This window comes from Magallana gigas, chromosome 7 (genome assembly GCF_963853765.1).
Source record: "Magallana gigas chromosome 7, xbMagGiga1.1, whole genome shotgun sequence".
Taxonomy (NCBI): domain Eukaryota; kingdom Metazoa; phylum Mollusca; class Bivalvia; order Ostreida; family Ostreidae; genus Magallana; species Magallana gigas.
This window is the reverse complement of record NC_088859.1, coordinates 10,528,404-10,550,518: the sequence shown is the minus strand read 5'-3', so window position 1 is coordinate 10,550,518 and position 22,115 is coordinate 10,528,404. Positions and strand designations below refer to the sequence as shown.

General features: G+C 30.3%; 1 protein-coding gene across 4 annotated transcripts; it reads left to right on the top strand.

The window, feature by feature from the left end:
* Positions 1 to 1,430: 1,430 nt before the first annotated feature.
* Positions 1,431 to 12,616, top strand: LOC105332352 (uncharacterized). 4 transcript variants are annotated; one of them, XM_066067505.1, is made up of 10 exons: positions 1,431 to 1,590; positions 2,247 to 2,354; positions 3,204 to 3,311; positions 3,602 to 3,730; positions 3,855 to 3,980; positions 7,247 to 7,354; positions 7,650 to 7,778; positions 8,455 to 8,580; positions 10,833 to 10,945; positions 12,198 to 12,616. In XM_066067505.1, exons 1-10 carry the CDS (start codon positions 1,491 to 1,493, stop codon positions 12,225 to 12,227), a joined length of 1,077 nt encoding a protein of 358 aa, XP_065923577.1. In that variant the 5' UTR covers positions 1,431 to 1,490; the 3' UTR covers positions 12,228 to 12,616. The 4 variants fall into 4 exon arrangements, with proteins under 4 accessions (XP_065923577.1, XP_065923578.1, XP_065923579.1 ...); XM_066067507.1 differs by lacking the exon at positions 1,431 to 1,590 and adding an exon at positions 1,599 to 1,729; XM_066067506.1 differs by lacking the exon at positions 2,247 to 2,354 and having other exon boundaries at positions 1,448 to 1,590.
* Positions 12,617 to 22,115: the final 9,499 nt, after the last annotated feature.

Below are 22,115 nucleotides of genomic sequence, written 5' to 3'. Positions count from 1 at the left end.
TGCCCTTATAAACAGATATATAGGGGTTAAAAAAAATTTCCGGAAATTTTGATTCCGCATTCTTGGTGAAGAAAATAGGGTTATGTTCAAAGACAAATTTTACTCGTACCTAAAATAATTCGAAAATTGTTAAATAATACTTGAATACATTCGGATTTGTATTCGCTAAGTCGTTCTTGAAATCGATAAGGTTTTTGTTAATTCGTACTTAGAATCATTTTGAGTTTGTTAACTCGGACCGAGAATAAACCGATTTTTTTCTTTTTGTTTTATTTACTTATGTTTTTTGGTTTAAGAACTCTGCTTCATACAGGAACTACTAGCTTTTCTTTTGACATTAACGGAATATCTACTCCTTGCTGTGCAACGAGCTTTGGTCTAGTTATTTATGAATTTATTCCTACAAAGTTATGTTGCTTTTATCAAAAATAAAGAGTTATTTTTAGAAATTTTGTATTGGAGTAATAGTAGTTAATAGACTGATTTGTTACACATTATTAAACTTTTTTTTATAAAGGAAGAAAAGTTAAACAACATGTCTGTGTTCTTAACACAACCATACTACCCCTCAATATTTTTGTAAAACTGAGAATTTCTGTACTTGAAGGCTTATGAGTGTTGCTAAAAAGCATGAAATTATTTTTCATCATTATCATTAGTTAGAGGGATATCTCTTGTTGAAATCAATATGCAATATGTAGGCCCCATATGCTAGGTACATGGGAATCAGAAGTAAAATGCGAAACCTACGGCTAGGACTGTTGTGTTGACTTTACACACTGAAATTGCAAGTTACCGACGGGAGGGTAAATAACATAAATAAGTAGGTGAATGGGCAATTGTAAACGGTAAGTTTCTGACATGTAATGGTGCAACATGCACACGGTACGGAAGGTCAAATATTTACAGGAAATTGGATGGGGGAGGTCTAAAAAGCAGAAAAATCATGAAAAATTAGCAAAATATGAAAGGGTGACTAGTAATTTTCTTCAGAAATTAGTGATTGATCATATAAAGAGTGAATTGAAGGATTTTATGCTGAATAGGAACTGAGGAAATTCTAGTTAAAGAGTTCCGAAGACACACATCCCCTGGCTACAATAAAATTCTTAAAAAAACCTGTCCCGTGACACCTCTGTCTGAAAAGTGTGTCAGATATCCCCTTCATACAAACGATTGAAAATAGACTAAACAATGATATCAACGTGTTAATGAAAAATAATAAAAATAAAAAAAAATAATGATAATTGTATAGAACGTCGATATTTTTTTCTCCCAAAGTCAAATTTTATCGCATGATATCAATTATTATATGTAAAGCGATTGATAGTAAAAATATTTAGTAGATATTTTAAAAATTGATGTGTAGGCCTTGTCGACCAAGTATTTTAAATGTAAACAGAAAGTAGGGAATGTTTTAAAGTAAACGTTTAGTTAGTGTGTGTTAATGACAGTTTGACGATCCACTACTGTGATATCCTTATGTTAATATGCCAGAGTCGCTTAATTTTTGTGTTTGCATGGTAATGGTAGTGCCCGTTCTGTTGTGTTTTTATTGGTTGAATTCACAGCCGGCGAACCAGATTAGTGGTATGTGGATATACGCTTATCATTTTCTGACACTTTTGTACCGTGCAATTATTGATATATACTTTTTACTTGATATTTTGAAGGACAAACATGATCATTTTTTATTGGTTTCGTCATTCAATATATAACTAGTTAAACTGTAAGTATAACATCATTATTAGACTAAAAGGCTATATCTTCCTATTGACAAATACCATTATGCTTTAAATAATCAGAGAACTTTTGAAAATATGACTGTTTGTAAATACGCCTGTTTAAAAGAAGGTCGTGTTATTCTGCAATACATCTGGCTGTTAATATGAACCGAAGACAGACAAAAACGTCAAAAGGCTTAAAATTTTTTTACGAAAATATCTCAAAAGGACATTGAATTAATGTTCTGAATATAAATTGAAAGTGAAAACTTATATAAAGACCCCTTAAACAAACAGTATGGTAAATTTGACCCGGCCTCGTTAAAATCAGTATGCATAGTTATTTTATGCAAAAGATTATAAAACTAATATTAATATGAGCATCAAATCCGAAAGTTTGGATATAGTCGGTCCTTTTGCACAACATGATATGCAAATCGAATACTGCGTGTTAGGCTAGCTTGCTTATTCAACAACATTCTAATGAATACAAGTATTATGATATATATGTATATTTTTTAGAAATACGTGCTTTACTTTCTGAATTACAAGATAAAATTGAAAAGACTGACATCAAATACAATGAATTATTTCACCACATGACCAAAGTTGGAAATAACCAACAGCAAGGTAAGGATAAAGGGACCAACAGAAAATATTGTACATTGAATGATATAAATTGCGATCGATAAATAAAACCTCATTTGAAGTTTCGCGGATTCAAAATATTCAAAATATTTATCATTTTTTGTGAAAATAACACCACAGATCAATTCATGCAGTTGATTTGACAACTCATAATAATATATTATTTTTACCAATCAAAGATCGATCTAGAGTGAATAAATGAACTAAACAAATTTATAGTTGAAAAAATGGAGCTCATGATCAAACATAAGAGAATATGACCACTTTTAGAAAGACCCTCTACTTTATCTGGCGTAAAAGATAAAGATCATGATGAACGCACGGAAATAAAATTTGATGAGAACAAAACAAATAAAAACAGTTACAACTTAGACAAGGAAGGAGGAAAACTTTTGAAAATACGTCGACTGTTTGTAAATATGCCGTTTTAAAAGAAGGTCGTGTTATTGTGCAATACATCTTGCTGTTAATATGAACCGAAGACAGACAAAAACGTCAAAAGGCTTAACATTTTTTTACGAAAATATCTCAAAAGGACATTGAATTAATGTTCTGAATATAAATTGAAAGTGAAAACTTATATAAAGACCCCTTAAACAAACAGTATGGTAAATTTGAGCCGGCCTCGTTAAAATCAGTATGCATAGTTATTTTATGCAAAAGATTATAAAACTAATATTAATATGAGCATCAAATGAGAAAGTTTGGATATAGTCGGTCCTTTTGCACAACATGATATGCAAATCGAATACTGCGTGTTAGGCTAGCTTGCTTATTCAACAACATTCTAATGAATACAAGTTTTACGATATATATATGTATATTTTTTAGAAATACGTGCTTTACTTTCTGAGTTACAAGATAAAATTGAAAAGACTGACATCAAATACAATGAATTATTTCACCACATGAACAAAGTTAGAGAAAACCAACTGCAAGGTAGGCATAAAGGGACCAACAGAAAACATTGTAGATTGAATGATATCATAAATTGCGATCAATAAATAAAACCTCATTTCAAGTTTCGCGGATTTTTATTCAAAATATTTATAATTTTTTGTGAAAATAACACCACAGATTAATTCACGCAGTTGATTTGACAACTCATAATAATATATTATTTTTACTAATCAAAGATCGATCTAGAGTGAATAAATGAACTAAACAACTTATAGTTCAAAAAATGGAGCTCATGATCAAACATAATAAGAAAATATGACCATTTTTAGAAAGACCCTCTGCTTTATCTGGCGTAAAAGATAAAGATCATGATGAACGCACGGAAATAAAATTTGATGACAACAAAACAAATAAAAACAGTTACAACTCAGACAAGGAAGGAGGAAATGATGAGCAAAGTAAGGAAATATATATGTTATATTATTCCGATTCTATCATTTATTTGGAGAGAATGAGTACATGTAGTTAAATTAAAATGAAACTCTTTATGAAATCCTCATCTGAAAATATTTATATTTTCAGAGACGAACGTTTCTCAAGATGGCGTAAAAGATGAAGAAGAAAAGGTGGACATGGAGTTTAATAAATGCAATACAAATACCCAACAATGTAACTGTCTAGACAAGAAAGAAGAAACTGATAATGAAAGTAAGCAAACAAATGAATCAAAATTATCTTTATGTAATATTGTTGATCTGGCTAGGATTAATAGAAAAACATAAAACATGGTTGTGTGTATATACTGCCATTTATTTTTGCTAATAAGAAAAATTAGGCAATAAGGGGAGGTCTTCAAACAGTCATAATATCAATTACCAGACATTGAATGTAAGTTATAACAGGTGAGCAAATAACCTCCCCCATATTAAACAGATGTATACAATATCAACATGTACCAAATATACATACAACATACATGTATTTCAACTTCTAAAATTGGACGGAAGACCTCCTCGTTGCTCGTAACGAGATCGTGTCTAGTTATTATTCTTCCTCTGACTGTTTTGGTGGCTAATATCTCATAAACTATCCAACCAATTTCCACGAAATTTTTCAGAACTTGTTAAGTATCGTAAATACTCGAGGTTATTAAACTTTGACATTATGACGTCACTTCCGGTCTTTGATATTGACGATTTTGTTAATTTTTATGGGTCATTTTGTCTACGCATCTCCTCCGAAACTAATCACAATAGAAGCTTGAAATTTACAGGGATTGTAGATGAATGTCCGTAGATGTAACTTCATTGCCTTCAATTATGAAAATTGCGCAAGGCTTCGGAGCTCGCCTGAACCTGAAAGTCCTTTTATAATAACTCTTTATCGAAAAATAAGTTGTTGATAATTTAAGAAGCAAAAATATTCATTGTACAGCTGTTTATCTATACAGTACCATATCTTAGTCATATGTTACGTAATAAGGGGTTTCAAGGGGCCAGAAATCCAAAATTTTAATCATTAATATCTAGGAAAGGAGAAATATTTCGAAAAGCAATGTAGAACAAAAGTTGCTCAGAATAATGTTTTTAACAATATGATACCTTAATTTTTTTGTTGGTGGCCCCGGTAAGGAGTTGAAGGGTCGGCCTCCAAAACATAGTTGTTCGGACATCTCTAGAACGGCTAACAATTCGTGAACACTTGTTGAACAAAATATGTATATATTTGCATGACCTTTGATTTGATATTAAGAAAAAGGGGCTGACCCCTCAAATTAGGGGCCAGTGGGGCTACAAGGTCTTTTCAATAATAATTGTTTTGAGCGATAATTTGTTATAAATCATAGCAGCAAAACTAAGAGCTTATTAAGCTTGATTTAAAACTGAAATCGGTTTTAAAATCGGACGATGCATAACAGATATATAGGGGTTAAAAAATTGATTTTCCGGAAATTTTGATTCCCCATTCTTGGTTAAGAAAATAGTGAAATTTTACTCGTACCTAAAATAATTCGAAAATTGTTAAATAATACTTGAATACATTCGGATTTGTATTCGCTAAGTTGTTCTTGAAATCGATAAGGTTTTTGTTAATTCGTACTTAGAATCATTTTGAGTTTGTTAACTCGGACCGAGAATATACCGATTTTTTTCTTTTTGTTTTAGTTAGTTATGTTTTTTGGTTTAAGAACTCTGCTTCTTACAGGAACTTCTAGCTTTTCTTTTGACATTAACGGAAGATCTACTCCTTGCTGTGCAACAAGCTTTGCTCTAGTTATTCATGAATTTATTCCTACAAAGTAATGTTGCTTCTATCAAAAATAAAGAGTTATTTTTAGAAATTTTGTATCGGAGTAATAGTAGTTAATAGACTGATTTGTTACACATTATTAAACTTTTTTTTATAAAGGAAGAAAAGTTAAACAACATGTCTGTGTTCTTAACACAACCATACAAAACGTTTCATACAGCAACTTGATGTAATGTTCCTTAACTATATCAGCCATCAGTAGGACGTGCAAACTCTACCACAACTCTGGCTCTGGTAGCAAGTGACCGGTTCGGATAGAGTACCCCTCAATATTTTTGTAAAACTGAGAATTTCATTCCTTGAAGGCCTATGAGTGTTGCTAAAAAACATGAAATGATTTTAATTGATTATCATTAGTTAGAGGGATGTCTCTTGTTGAAATTAATATGCAATATGTAGGCCCCATACGCTAGGTACATGGGAATCAGAAGTATAATGCGAAACCTACGGCTAGGACTGTTGTGTTGACTTTACACACTGAAATTGCAAGTTACCGACGGGAGGGTAAATAACATAAATAAGTAGGTGAATGGGCAGATGTAAACGGTAAGTTTCTGACATGTGATGGTGCAACATGCACACGGTACGGAAGGTCAAATCTTTGCAGGAAATTGGATGGGGGAGGTCTAAAACGCAGAAAAATCATGAAAAATTAGCAAAATATGAAAGGGTGAAAATCTCATAAAAACCAGCATGGAGAAACTTTTAGAGGTTTTGACCAGTAATTTTCTTCAGAAATTAGTGATTGACCTTATAAAGAGTGAATTGAAGGTATTTATGCTGAATAGGAACTGAGGAAATTCTAGTTACAGAGTTCGGAAGACATGCATCCCCTGGCTACAATAACATGTCTAAAAAAACCTGTCCCGTGACACCTCTGTCTGAAAAGTGTGTCAGATATCCCCTTCATACAAACGATTGAAAATAGACTAAACAATGATATCAACGTGTTAATCAACAATAATAAAAAAAAATAATGATAATTATATAGAACGTCGATATTTTTTTCTCCCAAAGTCAAATTTTATCGCATGATATCAATTATTATATGTAAAGCGATTGATAGTAAAATATTTAGTAGATATTTAAATTGATGTGTAGGCCTTGTCGACCAAGTATTTTAAATGTAAACAGAAAGTAGGGAATGTTTCCGAGTAAACGTTTAGTTAGTATGTTGATGACAGTTTGACGATCCACTACGGTTCACCTAAAGTGATATCCTTATGTTAATTATGCTTTAAATAATCAGAGAACTTTTGAAAATACGACTGTTTGTAAATATGCTGTTTTAAAAGAAGGTCGTGTTATTGTGCAATACATCTTTCTGTTAATATAAACCAAAGACAGACAAAAACTTCAAAAGGCTTAACATTTTTAACAATGTTCTGAATATAAATTGAAAATGACAACTTATATAAAGACCCCTTCAACAAACAGTATGGTAAATTTGACCCGGCCTCGTTAAAATCAGTATGCATAGTTATTTTATGCAAAAGATTATAAAACTAATATTAATATGAGCATCAAATGCTAAAGTTCGGATATAGTCGGTCCTTTTGCACAACAAGATATGCAAATCGAATACTGCGTGTTAGGCTAGCTTGCTTATTCAACAACATTCTAATGAATACAAGTATTATGATATATATATGTATATCTTTTAGAAATACGTGCTTTACTTTCTGAGTTACAAGATAAAATTGAAAAGACTGACATCAAATACAATGAATTATTTCACCACATGAACAAAGTTGGAGAAAACCAACAGCGAGGTAGGCATAAAGGGACCAACAGAAAACATTGTAGATTGAATGTAATCATAAATTGCGATCAATAAATAAAACCTCATTTCAAGTTTCGCGGATTTTTATTCAAAATATTTATAATTTTTTGTGAAAATAACACCACAGATTAATTCACGCAGTTGATTTGACAACTCATAATAATATATTATTTTTACCAATCAAAGATCGATCTAGAGTGAATAAATGAACTAAAAAAATTTATAGTTGAAAAAATGGAGCTCATGATCAAACATACTAATTAAGAGAATATGACCATTTTTAGAAAGACCCTCTACTTTATCTGGCGTAAAAGATAAAGATCATGATGAACGCACGGAAATAAAATTTGATGACAACAAAACAAATAAAAACAGTTACAACTTAAACAAGGAAGGAGGAAATGATGAGCAAAGTAAGGAAATATATATGTTATATTATACCGACTTAAAGTAGATCCAGTGTTCTGTGACGTCACACTTTTTTGTAAAACTTTGAATTCTTTAAAAATTGTGCAAGGTAGTTTTATTTATTTTATGTGAATATAATCACATGGATGTAATTTGAATTGTTGGTAGGTTCAAGATATTTTCGCACTTAATTTTATACTAAATTTCCAAATTTTTATATATTTTATCTATGCAAAGGGGAAATAACTCTTTTTCTGACTTTTCTCTCAGTTGTATGTCTAAATGCTATATTTTTTCTTATTCCAACGATTAATTTTAAAATATTTTTGTAATTTTAGCTTTCTGATAAAGTTGACATTAAAATTAAAGAAGAAAAACAAATTTCTGCCTACAAGGTTTTACTTTTAACCAAAAAAAAAATACATTTTTCTTATGCTAAAATATGCTTTAGTTTAAGTTTATCTGGCATCTCAAAAAGTGTGATGACATGTATATTTTTTCTAACAATTGATGACATTTAAGTCTATTAAGTCGAAATCAGTTCAGTTTTTCAACTTTCCTCAGAGAATTTTACGAGTATGGAGCTACCTTAATCATTCATTTGGAGAGAATGAGTACATGTAGTTAAATTAAAATGAAGCTCATTATGAAATCCTCATCTGAAAATATTTATATTTTCAGAAACGAGCGTTTCTCGAGATGGCGTAAAAGATGAAGAAGAAAAGGTGGACATGGAGTTTAATAAATGCAGTACAAATACCCAACAATGTAACTGTCTAGACAAGAAAGAAGGAACTGATAATGAAAGTAAGCAAACAAATGAATCAAAATTATCTGCATATTATACTGATCTAATCAAAACATGAAGTGTTATCTAAAAACTATTCAGAATCAATTTTAGATCCTATAGGAATTCGTTGGAAACGCACAAAAATTTTAAGCAATGTTCTATTTCTCTTATATTTTTGCCTTTAGCAGTTTCTTTCTTACAAATATATTAAAGCTATTGTAAAATGTCACCAGGTTGTAAAACAAAAATCAAACAGTCGACCATTTGGCATAGCTGAGGTATTGTATCAAAGCTAATTTTTAAATTCATCATCTCTCTTAGTTTTGAAGTCTCTTACATATCGCATTTTGGCTTTGTTAGGATTTTAGTGTTGTCACATGATCACTCCCCCTCTACTCATATTCAGGAATGAATTTTCTAAACAAGAAATATATTTAATCGATACAACGTTGTTTAAAGGAAATAGGTTTCAATCAAATCTAATCCTTGACTTCAAAACCTATATGAAACCAACAAACACATTCTAACATTTGGAACGTAGCAGTGCTCATAATTCCTTTGTTTTAAAGGATTTATCAAAGGCGAAACTATACGCCATTTAAGAAATGCAAGCAATGAAAATACTATACAAAATATTCTACGTGAATTTTAAAATGCATCTTTAAAAAAGAGGCTACGATGAAAATGAATTCAAAACAAGTATACAATGTGTTCGTTGAAAAATAACAATGAAACTAAAATCGGAAAAATTCCTCTTGTTTTTTGTCTCCAAATATAATCATGGCATACGGCATCTTAAACGTAAACTGACTATATACTGACACATTATTACAAAAGAACAAGAATGTGAACAAAATTTCTCAGAATATTCGATTTTGTCCTACAAAGGTAATGAAAATATTGGTACAGTGTAATATTCTCATCTCCTCAATTATTAAACAACAATTACTAGTAATCTATGTACTATGAGCATACACAGACAGTTATGTAAATGAACTCCTGATGAGGCGTATTTGCAGCGGTAAAAATTAAAAAAAGGAATAAATCATAATATGATTCCTTTTTGAAAACCATTTATTACTTAATATTTACATTCCACTGTGTTTTTCCATTAAATTCCGTGATGTTTAAATGCCTCTAAATGCAACATCTATTCACTGCGTATGAATTTACAAGTAATTTACATAAGTAGTTCTCAAACAGTGACTTCTATGTTACCGGTTAAAAAATGTATTTCATAAATGTTGTCAAAACACCATGTTTTATAATTATTCAACAAAACAGTTGACTTTATTGTTGAAAGCAACATTTCAATAGTTATTTTTCATGGATTATATTTTCATGCTCGTCGATCTCATCTCAACAGTCTCTGTGATAACCAGTTTAAACCGGTTTTACAAATCAGCTGTTCTTGCTGTTACTAATTCACTCCCTCCGTGATCTGCACTTTATATCGATTTACTTAAGTAAACAATTGATTTCTTCAGTAAGGGAATGTAAATATAAGCATTGAATGATTTATTTTTGACGTCGTCGTGTCAATAACTGCCGTCAGATGAGCAGACAAATTATCATAACGCGCTAACGCGCGTTATTCAATTTGTCTGCTCACCTGACGGCAGTTATTGACACGACGACGTCAAAAATAAATCATTCAATGCTATATTAACCTCGTATCAAAGCGCCAAAACACTAAATAAGTGTAGAGTCAAGTGAAGAGAGGTTCGTGGCTGATGGGAGCCACCTTTTTAAAAAGCAATTTGTGGTAAAAATTGGTCTAAATTAAATTTATTTTATTTTATTTATATTAAAACTTTTTATAGGTGTCTGCACTTTCTAAATTATTGTCAAAATACCAACTGTCGTCTTTACATAAACATTTTTAAAGTGAATTCCTTACAATGTCAGCCCCATGTTAGATTCAAACTTATAAACTATACTTATACTTTTACGTAATACGTAGTACGAACATTACGTATAACACAATGTCATATTAATTAGAACAAAAAAATTTAAAGAATGTTAAAACATAACGAGTGCATAAATATAAAAAGCTGCACAAAATAATGCCTTCTGGAGTTGCATTCAGCTTCAAGTGGTGAGTAATGGTAAAAACCTTATTTATAATAAAAACATCAATCATTTGGTATTAATTTAGGATATAAAATTGTGAAACTTATTTTTAGTTTTATTTATTGGAAAATTCATTGATATTATTGAATAGATTTGTTTCTTGATTTTAACATAATTTTTGATTTCTATTCATCAGAGGACGAAGACAAGACCGTGACATGGTGGTCCTGGGTAAAGAACCTGATGATTCAATTTTATGGGGTGTTAACGGTGTTGAATAATCTAGCCATTGGAGTTTTTATTGTATGTGTAAGTTCATGTGGTATTTGTATATTATTATAGCGCCTTAGGAGTTCAATTTATGGTGTTTTAAAGGTGTTGAATAATCTATGCATGAGAGTGCTCCAGGTGTAAGTATAGTGCCAAAGTGTAAATTTAACTCTTTGGGAACGAGTTGTGTTTAAAGTAAAAAACATTTTCTGTTTTTGCCTTGCGTTGCCAAAGTACATATATAATAGAACGGGTTTGATAGAGGGTATTAAAAAATTAAAGTGTGACTTATCTTCTGGTAAACATATCGATAATAATCACGTCTTTATAAATCTTTATAAATCCAAAGCTGATATGAAAAAAAAGAAACTGGACCAAGAGTAAACACAACAATTTCATTACCATCAGACATGCATGTAAGGGACACAATAAATGTAAACAATACTATATTTGATTAAAATATAAGAACGAACACGTCGCATGTCAATTGTAATGTTTGTAAACAGTTCTAAATAACAATCTTAATAACAAGTTCCTTTATTGGCATTGGAAGAGAAAGAACTTGACCTTTATTAAGGCATTTGCAATATCTTGCAAACAGGCAGTCTTTAGGTAAAGTTTGAAAAATAATTAGCAAAAAGAGAAAGAGGATAGAAAATGTTTCTTAAATGTTTCTTTAACTAAATATTTTACATAGCTTTAAAACATTTGAACCTTTGAACTTTAAACTTGATTTTAGTATCTGCATTAACTAATATCTTTTACAAAACGTCTTCTGGTAAAATCTAACAAGATAAAGGCAAGGGGAAAGAATATATGGTCTGGCAATGATCATTTTTAGAGTTCTGATAACACCTTTGCCATTACCTAAAGGCTTTGTCCAAGACTACCACGCACCCTATACTTTTAGACAGGCACTTTTTGTTAAATGTAATTAGGTGGTATTTTCTTTGTTTTGCCTGGCATGGTTAATATGGAAATATGGAGTCCAAACAAAGATTTTACACCTAGATTTAATATGACATTACCCATTGATCATAAAACGTTTCTAAAAACATCACAAAATGTCACTTTGTGTGTTAAGAATGATCTAGAATAGGTTAAGGGTAGAGGAAATGTGATGTTAGCTAATAATGTTGGACACGATGACGGATAAATTAATTACTAAAGGGGCCAACAGAAAAAATCATGATAACTTTCATTATCATGTTATGATTAAATAATTAAAGTATTGTATTCAGCCGAAAAAAATTCCAATGATTACCTTATATATGTCTTGTTTGTTTTGCAGATGCTTGTAGAGGGTATGAAACAGAAATGAAGTAGTTAAGCACATATAAAAGGATTATTAAGAAAAAAATCACCACGACAAGAGTTTGACTTATTGAAGACTTCCGGCAACTTAATGTACAACTTAAAAAGATATTCTGAGATATGAACTGATGTAGATATTTAATGAGCAATCTTATAAATATATTACATGGCTTCAAGGGCGAAAAACTAGAATATTTGCCCCAAGGTGGCAAAAAAGCCTTGTAGTGTTATATCGCCTGATGCCGAAGGCAAACAATATGTACTATATGTTACATAACATTTTTAAAGAAATCAAAGCGATTTATAAATGTAGTTATTTCAAGTGTATGTTTCAAAACATGTTCATATTTTTATTTTCGATGCCTGTAAGTTTTAATAAATCAAATAATTAACATACGCATTAATGCTGCTGTATTGGAATTGGCTAAAATTTGGGAACACCGTTTTGTTTTTTGTGGTAAAAGCCAAGCTGGTGATTGTTGTTTTCAGCACGCTCACCCTTAAGTAAATTTCTCTCATTTTATTTATAATTTTTCTTATTAATTAAAAAATATATTTACGTTTGCCGTAATCTAAAAAAAGTCTCGATAAATAAACACTGTAAAATTTTATATATCGTATTGTATTTTCACAAGCACGGTTTCTGTTTACTTGTCTTCGTCTTTGGCGACTATAATTCACTAACATATCATATATTAAAAATTTTTAGTTTTGATAGAAATAATCTTTGTTTATCTTATTAAAAATAACTGCTCTACAAACAGAATTGCTTAAAAATATGTTTCATGTAAATTAATCCAAAATTTGAGTTAAAAAGCATAAATCAACTGTATTTTTTTATTTTACAGAAGAAAATCATGATGCTATTTCTTTTAAGGTTAAAAAGATAAATGGGATAATAAAACTATATACAAGTAAGCAACACATTATTCTAAGAAAAAAAGCAAAACGAAGAATATATCACAAACGCGGGGGTGTTAAGGAAGCGTATGAGCAATTTAACATCTTATTCGACTGTTTTATTCAATATCGTGAAATTGAAAAACTGTTTTGAATCAGATCAAAAACTTAGTATAATCCTTTAAAATAGCTGTCAATGCAATAAAATGAATAGCACATTACTGCCACTTGGTGCATTATTACGTGACAACTATAAATAGCTTACGTATATTCCTTACCATAAAATGAGAAGGATAAACACTACCCCGCGGTTTTCAAAATACATTAAACATACCAAGTGAAGGCAAATCATCTTCATCTTATTTTGATCAAAACCGCTGCTAGATCCTATGACAGTATGTTCTTCTTAAGTAAATATTTATTTATCCAGTTTTCGAAAAACCTTCCCAACTTTAACGGAAAACGGTATGTTGCATAAAAAAACCCACAAAACATAGGATTCTAGCTGCACTTTTCAACTTAAAGGGGCATAGTCACGATTTTGATCAAATTCTATTTTTCTGTTTTTATTATTTACAATGCTTTTGGAATGCATTTCTAATAATCAAATGAAATTTGAGAGTCAGTCATAGAGTTATAAGCAAGATACAGGGCTCACAATTCTCTGTCATGTAAACAAGGTTTGTGCCCAGTTTTTGTTTATATAGGTTTAAAATACCAGTTAAACACCTTTTTCAAGCTGATTTGTCTATCTTCTTATTCATTTTAAGCATAAATAAACAGTTTCTAACGTTTAATACATTTATTTTAGGTCTAAAACTGAAATTTTCACTTCAACAACATTCAAAATGTAAACAAACACTTTGTTTATATAGCAAAGAATTACAAGCTCTGTAGCTCACTTATAACTCAATGGATGACGCTATTTTTTCGTTAATTAATAAAACTGCCTTACGGAAGCATTGTTAACATTAAAATCAGATAGATAAATTTTGACCAAAATCGTGACCATGCCCCTTAAATTATAGATCAGACTATTGAAAAGTGTAACCATTGAAGTTCAGTATATACAGGGTAGTGTTGATCAAGTAGGATTTTTATAACGCAAACAACGACAGAGGAAATCCTGGTAATAAGAGCAAATTTACATACCTTTTAGCAAATGATTGATTAAACTAACATCTCTCCTTGTATTCTTATGTTTAATTCTCAATAAATCACATCAACATACTTTACTACAGTCCTTTAATAACTTATATTTTGAATCTTTTTACAATGCTCTCCGATCAAAACACGACACTCGACTTTTAGTCATGACGTCATCAATGTGTAGATCTACAAGTACATGTAGGTAGAGCTAGGTCAGTAAGAGAGACGAACGTTTTTTCAGGCAGGATTCTTTTAGTATCATAGTTTCATAACTGGTATTCATCACCAGAAATTCTTGGAGAAACAATAAACCAGTTATTATAATTATTGAACCTTTTCGTAGATTTAAGCGTTTATGTTCTCATTTTATTTAACGGTAGACTTATGATAGTGTTCGATCCTGGCAAACTATGTCTGATAATTAGAGTTAGGTGATTGTAAAAAGCAAACGGATGAAGGAACTCTTTTTTTGTAGATAAACTTTACCTTCTAGCATAACGCAATAACATATTCAAATTTATCTTATAAGTCCTTCTGCATGACGGACAATAATGCTCATAAAACCTTCATTGTTATCCTATGCATGTACATCATTGATGGCGATTTTTTTTTACTATAAAAACTAACAACAGGGAAAATAGTATGATAAAACTTGACAGCACTGATTCTTTAACGAGTTGATACACGCTATAGTAGATGTGTCTTACACATGCAGGTGATTTCCAAGATTAATAATCGCATATTTTCTCACTAATTAGTCTGATCACAACAAACACAAAATGTCCATCTTCATAGAGCTTTCCAAGCTTGAAACTTTTGATAAAATATTCTTTGCCAAACATTTGCACAGTGATATACAATGAAGATCGTTTCCTGAAAACTCCAAATCATATCAAATTAATTTTGTCATGAGTTCCTATCTAACATAATAGCATGACGCGTTCTCAAGTAAGTGTCATGCCGACCGCCCGTACATTATAAACAAAACATTCTGCTGGCATATACATGTCGATATGCCGACCGCCCGTACATAATAGACAAAAACATTCTGCTGCACGTATACATGAAACATACATTAAACAAATTTAGAATCTTTAATCACTACCATCACAGCAAACTTTATTTAGCCAAAAAGAAATTCCGTTCAAGTAAATGGTAATGATAAATTGTTATTTCAATTATTTATATCTTGAGGGTAACACGATTATTATTTAAAAAGTATTTTATAAACATGAAAGCGTATGTCACACTTCTTATACTATGTTTACCTTCAGTGAGTGCTAAAACCATTGTTCAATAAAATACAGCAATGTTTTATGTATCATCTTTCGATTATCATAGATCGTTTTTGAGGATGATAAATGAACGATTTTGATATAAATTGTTCCCTCAATATTTTTAATCCATTAATTGACACTTATTTTATTTAAGCTTATATGAATACTTTTAATAATAACAGTCTGCCAAGATTTAGAGATTCTATGATAATTACAAGATCATTTTAAAAAATCGGATCCCAAATTTGGAATCCTTTTAACATGTCACGAAACTATAAACTTGACCCTTACATTAACAAAGATAGAACCACTAAGTCATTATGATACAGATCTATATAAAACATATATGGCATTGGTGATTACAACTTCATTTTTAGGCAGACATGAAATGTATGACGTCAAACTGATAAGATAAGACATGACACTTTTTATTTTTCCACACAAAGATGTCAGAAACAACAGAAGTTATGAATATCAGAAATCTGGAAAACATGCAGTTATCTCACAACATTATATAACGACTCTGGGTAATATCGATTTAAAGTGTCCAGCTCGAGTTTATTCCGAATGCTATATCGTAGTCGTTTGTATGTCGCCTGTTTGGACTCGTGAGATTTCTCCTGGCACTCCAGCTTTCTTTTTAAATCAATGACTCCCTCGCGCCGACATCCATGCCAATGAGAGGTTCTAACATTGAATATTAGAACTTGTTTATCAATCATTGTAATACAAAGTTCATTTGTTCCAGGTAAAACCTATTTTAATATACTATTATTACTAATATACTATTACTGAACAATAATCATTATGTATAAAATAATTGGCCGACGATTTATATATATATACAATAGTGTTGTGGGATGTAAAATAATGGAAATAGTATTTTAAACCTATGTTATTATTATTTTTTTTTAAAATAGATAAATACGAGACCTTAAACCGACAAAACGCCATAATATACATGGATATAATAATCAAAACAATAGAAACAATAAGCATTACAGTGTATAATGAAATATATTTTTACTTGAAACAAAAATATCATTTAACACCAAGACTATTGCTGATCTTTGCTTGACGCGTTTACTACTGTTGCCCTGGAGAAAGGTTTTGGTTTAATAGATCATCTTGCTAATTGTTTGTTTCAACAAAGATTAATGCCCGTCTGTTATTTACATAATCTCTAAGTGTGTTACTGTTAGATTTCTTTAATTACCACATAATAACACACATTTGCTTATCACATGAATGAAATTTTTTCCCGAAATATAAGGAAAAATCAATTATATTAATACATGTAAGACCTCACGAATTATAGATTCACAAAGATGACTGTACCTAAGTATGGTTGATGAAAAAGTCTTAGCTACAAAAGTTATGTTTCCCTCATGCATTTTTTGATCTTTCTGATTCTTGCTTTTATACATATATAAATATAAATATATATATATATATATATATATATAAATATATATATATATATATATATATATATATATATATATATATATATATATATATATATATATATATATATATATATATATATAAAACTAACTGACCTCTGAACAAATTACTAATTTCTTCACGGTGTAAAGATGAAAGAAAGTGCATGAAACACCAGGTATACATTTGAGTTACCTGACTTTACATTAAGTAGGTATGTAACAAAAATATTGAAAATTACAGGATAGTATAATATCTCATCAAGTGTTATGAAAATGTATGAAAAAACGTCCAATATTTAAATGATTTAAAATAAAACCTTTTATTTCTTTTTTTAAAATAAACGTAGTATTCTATAAAACACCAACTGATTGATGAAGAATAATGCATGTTGGAATAAACAAATTTTCGTTTTCTATCGGTACATGAGATGTATCAATAACCTTAACAAATCTGTGAGGTTTGGTTAAGCTCTGATCTACAATAGAATTTATTCATAATTCTCATAATATATCATAGTGGATTCCCCAACAAGGAACCGCTCTAATACGCTTAATTATTGAAAGGAAGTAAAATTATTCAATATTCTTTGTTCGTTTATATTTTGACCAAGGTTAAAATTCACTTGATTGGTAATACATGTATGTTTTTCTTTAAAGTAGAAAAGTATAAATCAAAATAAGGTATTGGTTTTTTATTCAGGAGAAACACTAGTGTCTGACGATATATTTTTCAGAGCTCAAGACAATAGTTTAACAAAAACAGACTATACTTAAACTTAAATAATTAAATATTAATTTCTTTTTTATGGAAACTGTTTATAAAACACCATGATTTCAATTTTATCACAGTGAAGACAGACTCTAAAAAGAAGTTATGTGCTCAAAAATACTGATTTTAAATAATGCAGCTGTGACTTTCAATTGGCTACACCTCTTCAGGGTACTCATAAAATAAACATACTCATAAAATAAACATATTGTAAGTGAGTACAACCACATCTATGTTGTTAGCGTCAGCTGCCATTGATCACCACAACAAGGCACTACATGCATGTCTAGCCGAGCAGTAACACACATCGAAGGCGAAAAAGAATTTACGCTACGCCAAATTCTTACGTGGAGTGTTAAAAAGCATGCCTTGTACTTAAGACTTTAAACAAGAAAGACATGAAAGGTTCATTGACGAGAGGGTATTGCATGCTATGAATAATAACGCACTCTCATATATTCAGTATAGGCTACTATGTAGAAAACACGATGAAACTGAACTAATTTATTTTCTGGTACATTGTTTTAAAAAAGATCTTTCAAAACATATGCTAATCAATTTATTAAATTATTAGAATAATATTTCAAATATTTTTATCTACGCATATTATTTGACATTTTTCGAAATTGTGCCTAAAATGAAGCTTTCATATAACGTTTGTACATTAATGGTAACTGTACTCAGTTCAGATATTACCACGTTTTTGTACGTTTTTATGTAATTTGGTATGTTTACTTCTCTGTTAATCGTTAAATATAATTGACTGCGTGAAGTTCATAGTTTGTGTCTCTGATTAGCTACTATAATGTCATATATCTCCTGGGCAGATTTGAAATTTGTTTCCGTTTTTCAATTCCAATTTTTCAACTTCTGTACAAGTATCGACAGCTGCATGAGACACTATTGAAAACCTTTGTAGAGGAAACATCTTAAATCAAAAAGAAAAAAAATATCCGTAAAATCCTTTTAAGAAACCTTAATTAAGAAATAAGATGAACTTAAAAACAAAACAATGGCTTGTTTACCTGAAAATTTGTAAAAAAAAAAAAAAAAACAAAAAAAAAAACAAAAAAAAAAACATTTGGAATAGTAAGGTATTTTCTTGTTGTATGATATAATTAATGCATCTTCGAAGTAGAAATGATTTAAATCATAACAGGTTAGAGAAACGGACCTTACATACACACATTTCATATCTCTTTGAACAGCCCAGAGGTAACACATACGAATTGATAACTGTTTGAACACCGGATTTGGAAGTTCATTAATTATACTAGCAGCAGAAACTTGTGCTTTCAGAAAAATATACGATTTATATAGAATAAAAGGTACACAAGTTTTTTTTTTAGTAATCTCCAATTTCGTAGCTGAACTTTGAAATCGAACAATTCGTTTCAATGTACAGAACATCAGTTAAACTGATTAGAATTCAAAGAAGGCTGTGAGTGTTATTACACTCAACCTTGAATGCACTTTAATGATTTTATCATTATGTCAGAGCTCATGCCGTATTTTCACACTAAAAACTTTAGCTCTACTCTACCTTATAATATTTTTAGCGTTATGGCTTATGTTTATCATCTGATTATTACACACGAACAGCAAAACTGTATGAACGATTCCTCATAATAAATTCTAAAGTTATGGCTCTCTCATACATATATATCTGACCGCTTATCTAAATTTATGAAAAGTCAATTCGCGTTCATCGTTGAAGGTTTAAGCAATAAAGCTTTTAAAAGTTTTGCTGTTAGTTTAGTTTAACTTACAAAATGAAATAAATTGGACCGATATTACGGTCAAGTAATTGGTTCCACAGCTTGAGAAGTTGATAATAAAACCATTTGTTTTCACTGGGTCAGATATCTCAATTTTTGGAAGTAGGATATGTCAGGTTTAACCCTCAAGCTGTGAAAATAGTTTTTTTTTATCAGCAAAATAAACACCCATTTTTATCACAGCTGAAGTTTTATAAAGATATATCTTTCAACCCAGTGTTGCCTTTATTTTAAGCGCAATGTAATTTTAAGTCTTTAATATTAGGGAAGGGTCGTTTTATTTTTTATTAGAAGTACAATTATCCAATAAAACAAATATTGTTAACTGATACTGATAGTAAGTACGACGGTTAGAAAACGCGTATGCAAGGTTTTTTTTTTGCTGTTTTATGTCATTCGCTAGACGAGTAAACATTTTCATTATAACAAAAATATAGATTTCTGATTTAATTCGATAGATTGAGAACAAATTACATTTTGCTCAATTATGATTTATGTCTTGCTCATTATTGTAATCTTATCAATTTGAAACATGAGCATATATCTTCATTTTTTTTAAATTAGTGTACTCTTCTCATTCTACTTTAATACTTTTTTTTTTTACCCTGGTTCTAAAAGTTTATCATGTGTGCAATCTAATGATGTGTGATAGCATATTGATTTTTATCAAATAAATTTTTTTGCGTATTTGATGGCCAGTTCTCTGCAAGAAGATATAGAAAACGATGAGTTAAAATTATTTGATTTTTTCCCCAAAATCATTGCAAGTTTTGTCTATAATTTTATACTAAAACCTGATACTAATAATCATTTTGTACGACCCTTTAAATACTTAAAATAAAAAGCTCACTACATCAGAACCGCAAAAAATCATTTATCCGTTATCTCATCGCAGTAACACATATTAACGTACCTTAATAAATTATACTCACTGCAAATAAAAAATGCTGTAATGAATAATTTTGAAATGAATATGTATTTAAACAACGAAGTTCATGGGACACGAAGAAAATACACAAATACATTTATTAAAAGATTATCAAAGACTTTTATGTCAATATCATTCCTTACAATGTTCAATTAATTGTTTACAATATATTATACTTATATAACCTGAGTTTGAAAGAATAATTACAATAAATTAATGTACGTATACTTGACTTTCAGACAATTTCGTATTTAACATCACTATCATGCGATAAAGAGCAGATGCGTTGGCACTAAAAGAAAAAAGTTCCTTGAACTAGATATAATGTTATTTTTTATAAAAGCTAGAGGTTGCCAAATTAAAAAAAAATAAGAGTGCATCAGCGTATTTTCTGCTCCTCCCCATCACTATATTAACACGATATTTCTTTGCTACATAAGCACTAGGAGAACGTGTTTGTGCCACAAAGAATAGCAAGCAGAATGGGAGAGGATGCTTACATTATTTTGAGTAAAATCAACGAAGGAGCTTTCGGTGGAATTTATTCTGTACATAGTATAGTAGACAAGAAGATATATGCGATGAAACAAATTCTCTTCCACGGTGATATCTCTTGTGATGCATATATCAAATATGAAATAGAGCATCTTTCGACTTTGAAGCATGAAAACATCATCAAACTGCGAGACATCATTATCAGAGAATACAGCGTTAATTTGATAATGGAATTTGCAGAAAATGGTTCTCTCGAAAACCACATTTTTGAAAATCAGCCCACATTTAGGGATATTTACCTTATTTTTCAACAGATAGTAACAGCTGTTGATTTTTGTCACCTGAACAGGATCGCACACCGTGACATCACTCCATGTAATATATTGCTTACTAGCAAGACGATTGTTCGATTGGCGGATTTTGGTCTTTCTGTTCCCTGTCGTGATTCTGAAGGACATGTTATTCTCTGTGATGACTATATGGGTCATCTCCATTATTCCGCCCCCGAAGTACTGAAGAAGACGCCATACGATCCGCTTTTATCCGATATGTGGAGTGTTGGCGTTGTTTTGTATTTCATGGTTTATGCACGAGTTCCTTTCGTTGGGGATGAAGAATTTATATTGTCTCAAGAAATAGATGATTGTGTGATTGCTTCTAAAATATTAGCAAATGTAGAACAAATGAACGACAATACTGGATTATTTAATATCATCATCAGAAATCTGTTGACAACAGAGCCCAAAAATAGATTGCAGACCGATAAAGTGATGCAATATATCAAAAACGAGGCATAATTTTTTGCTTGACACTGAGGTATAAGCATTCCATTATTTTTTGTTGACCAAAGTCAAAACGTGTAGAAAACTGTTTCGTCTGAAATTGATGCTAGTCTTTCTATTTTTTTTGCTATAATTTAAGTGTTTTTTAACATTAAAATACGTTTGTAAAGCCTTTTTGTTTTCTTATTTATCCAGCTTTTAATTAGTATATAAACTCTCCCTCTGCAATATTTGAGGTATTGACTTTTAAATGTACATGTCTTAAGACAGAATTTTTACAGAAGTTCATTGTATATGACTTTATTCCTATGAACTTATAGTTTTAATTTCAACAATAAAATTTAATTACTGGATTTTTATTGATGTATT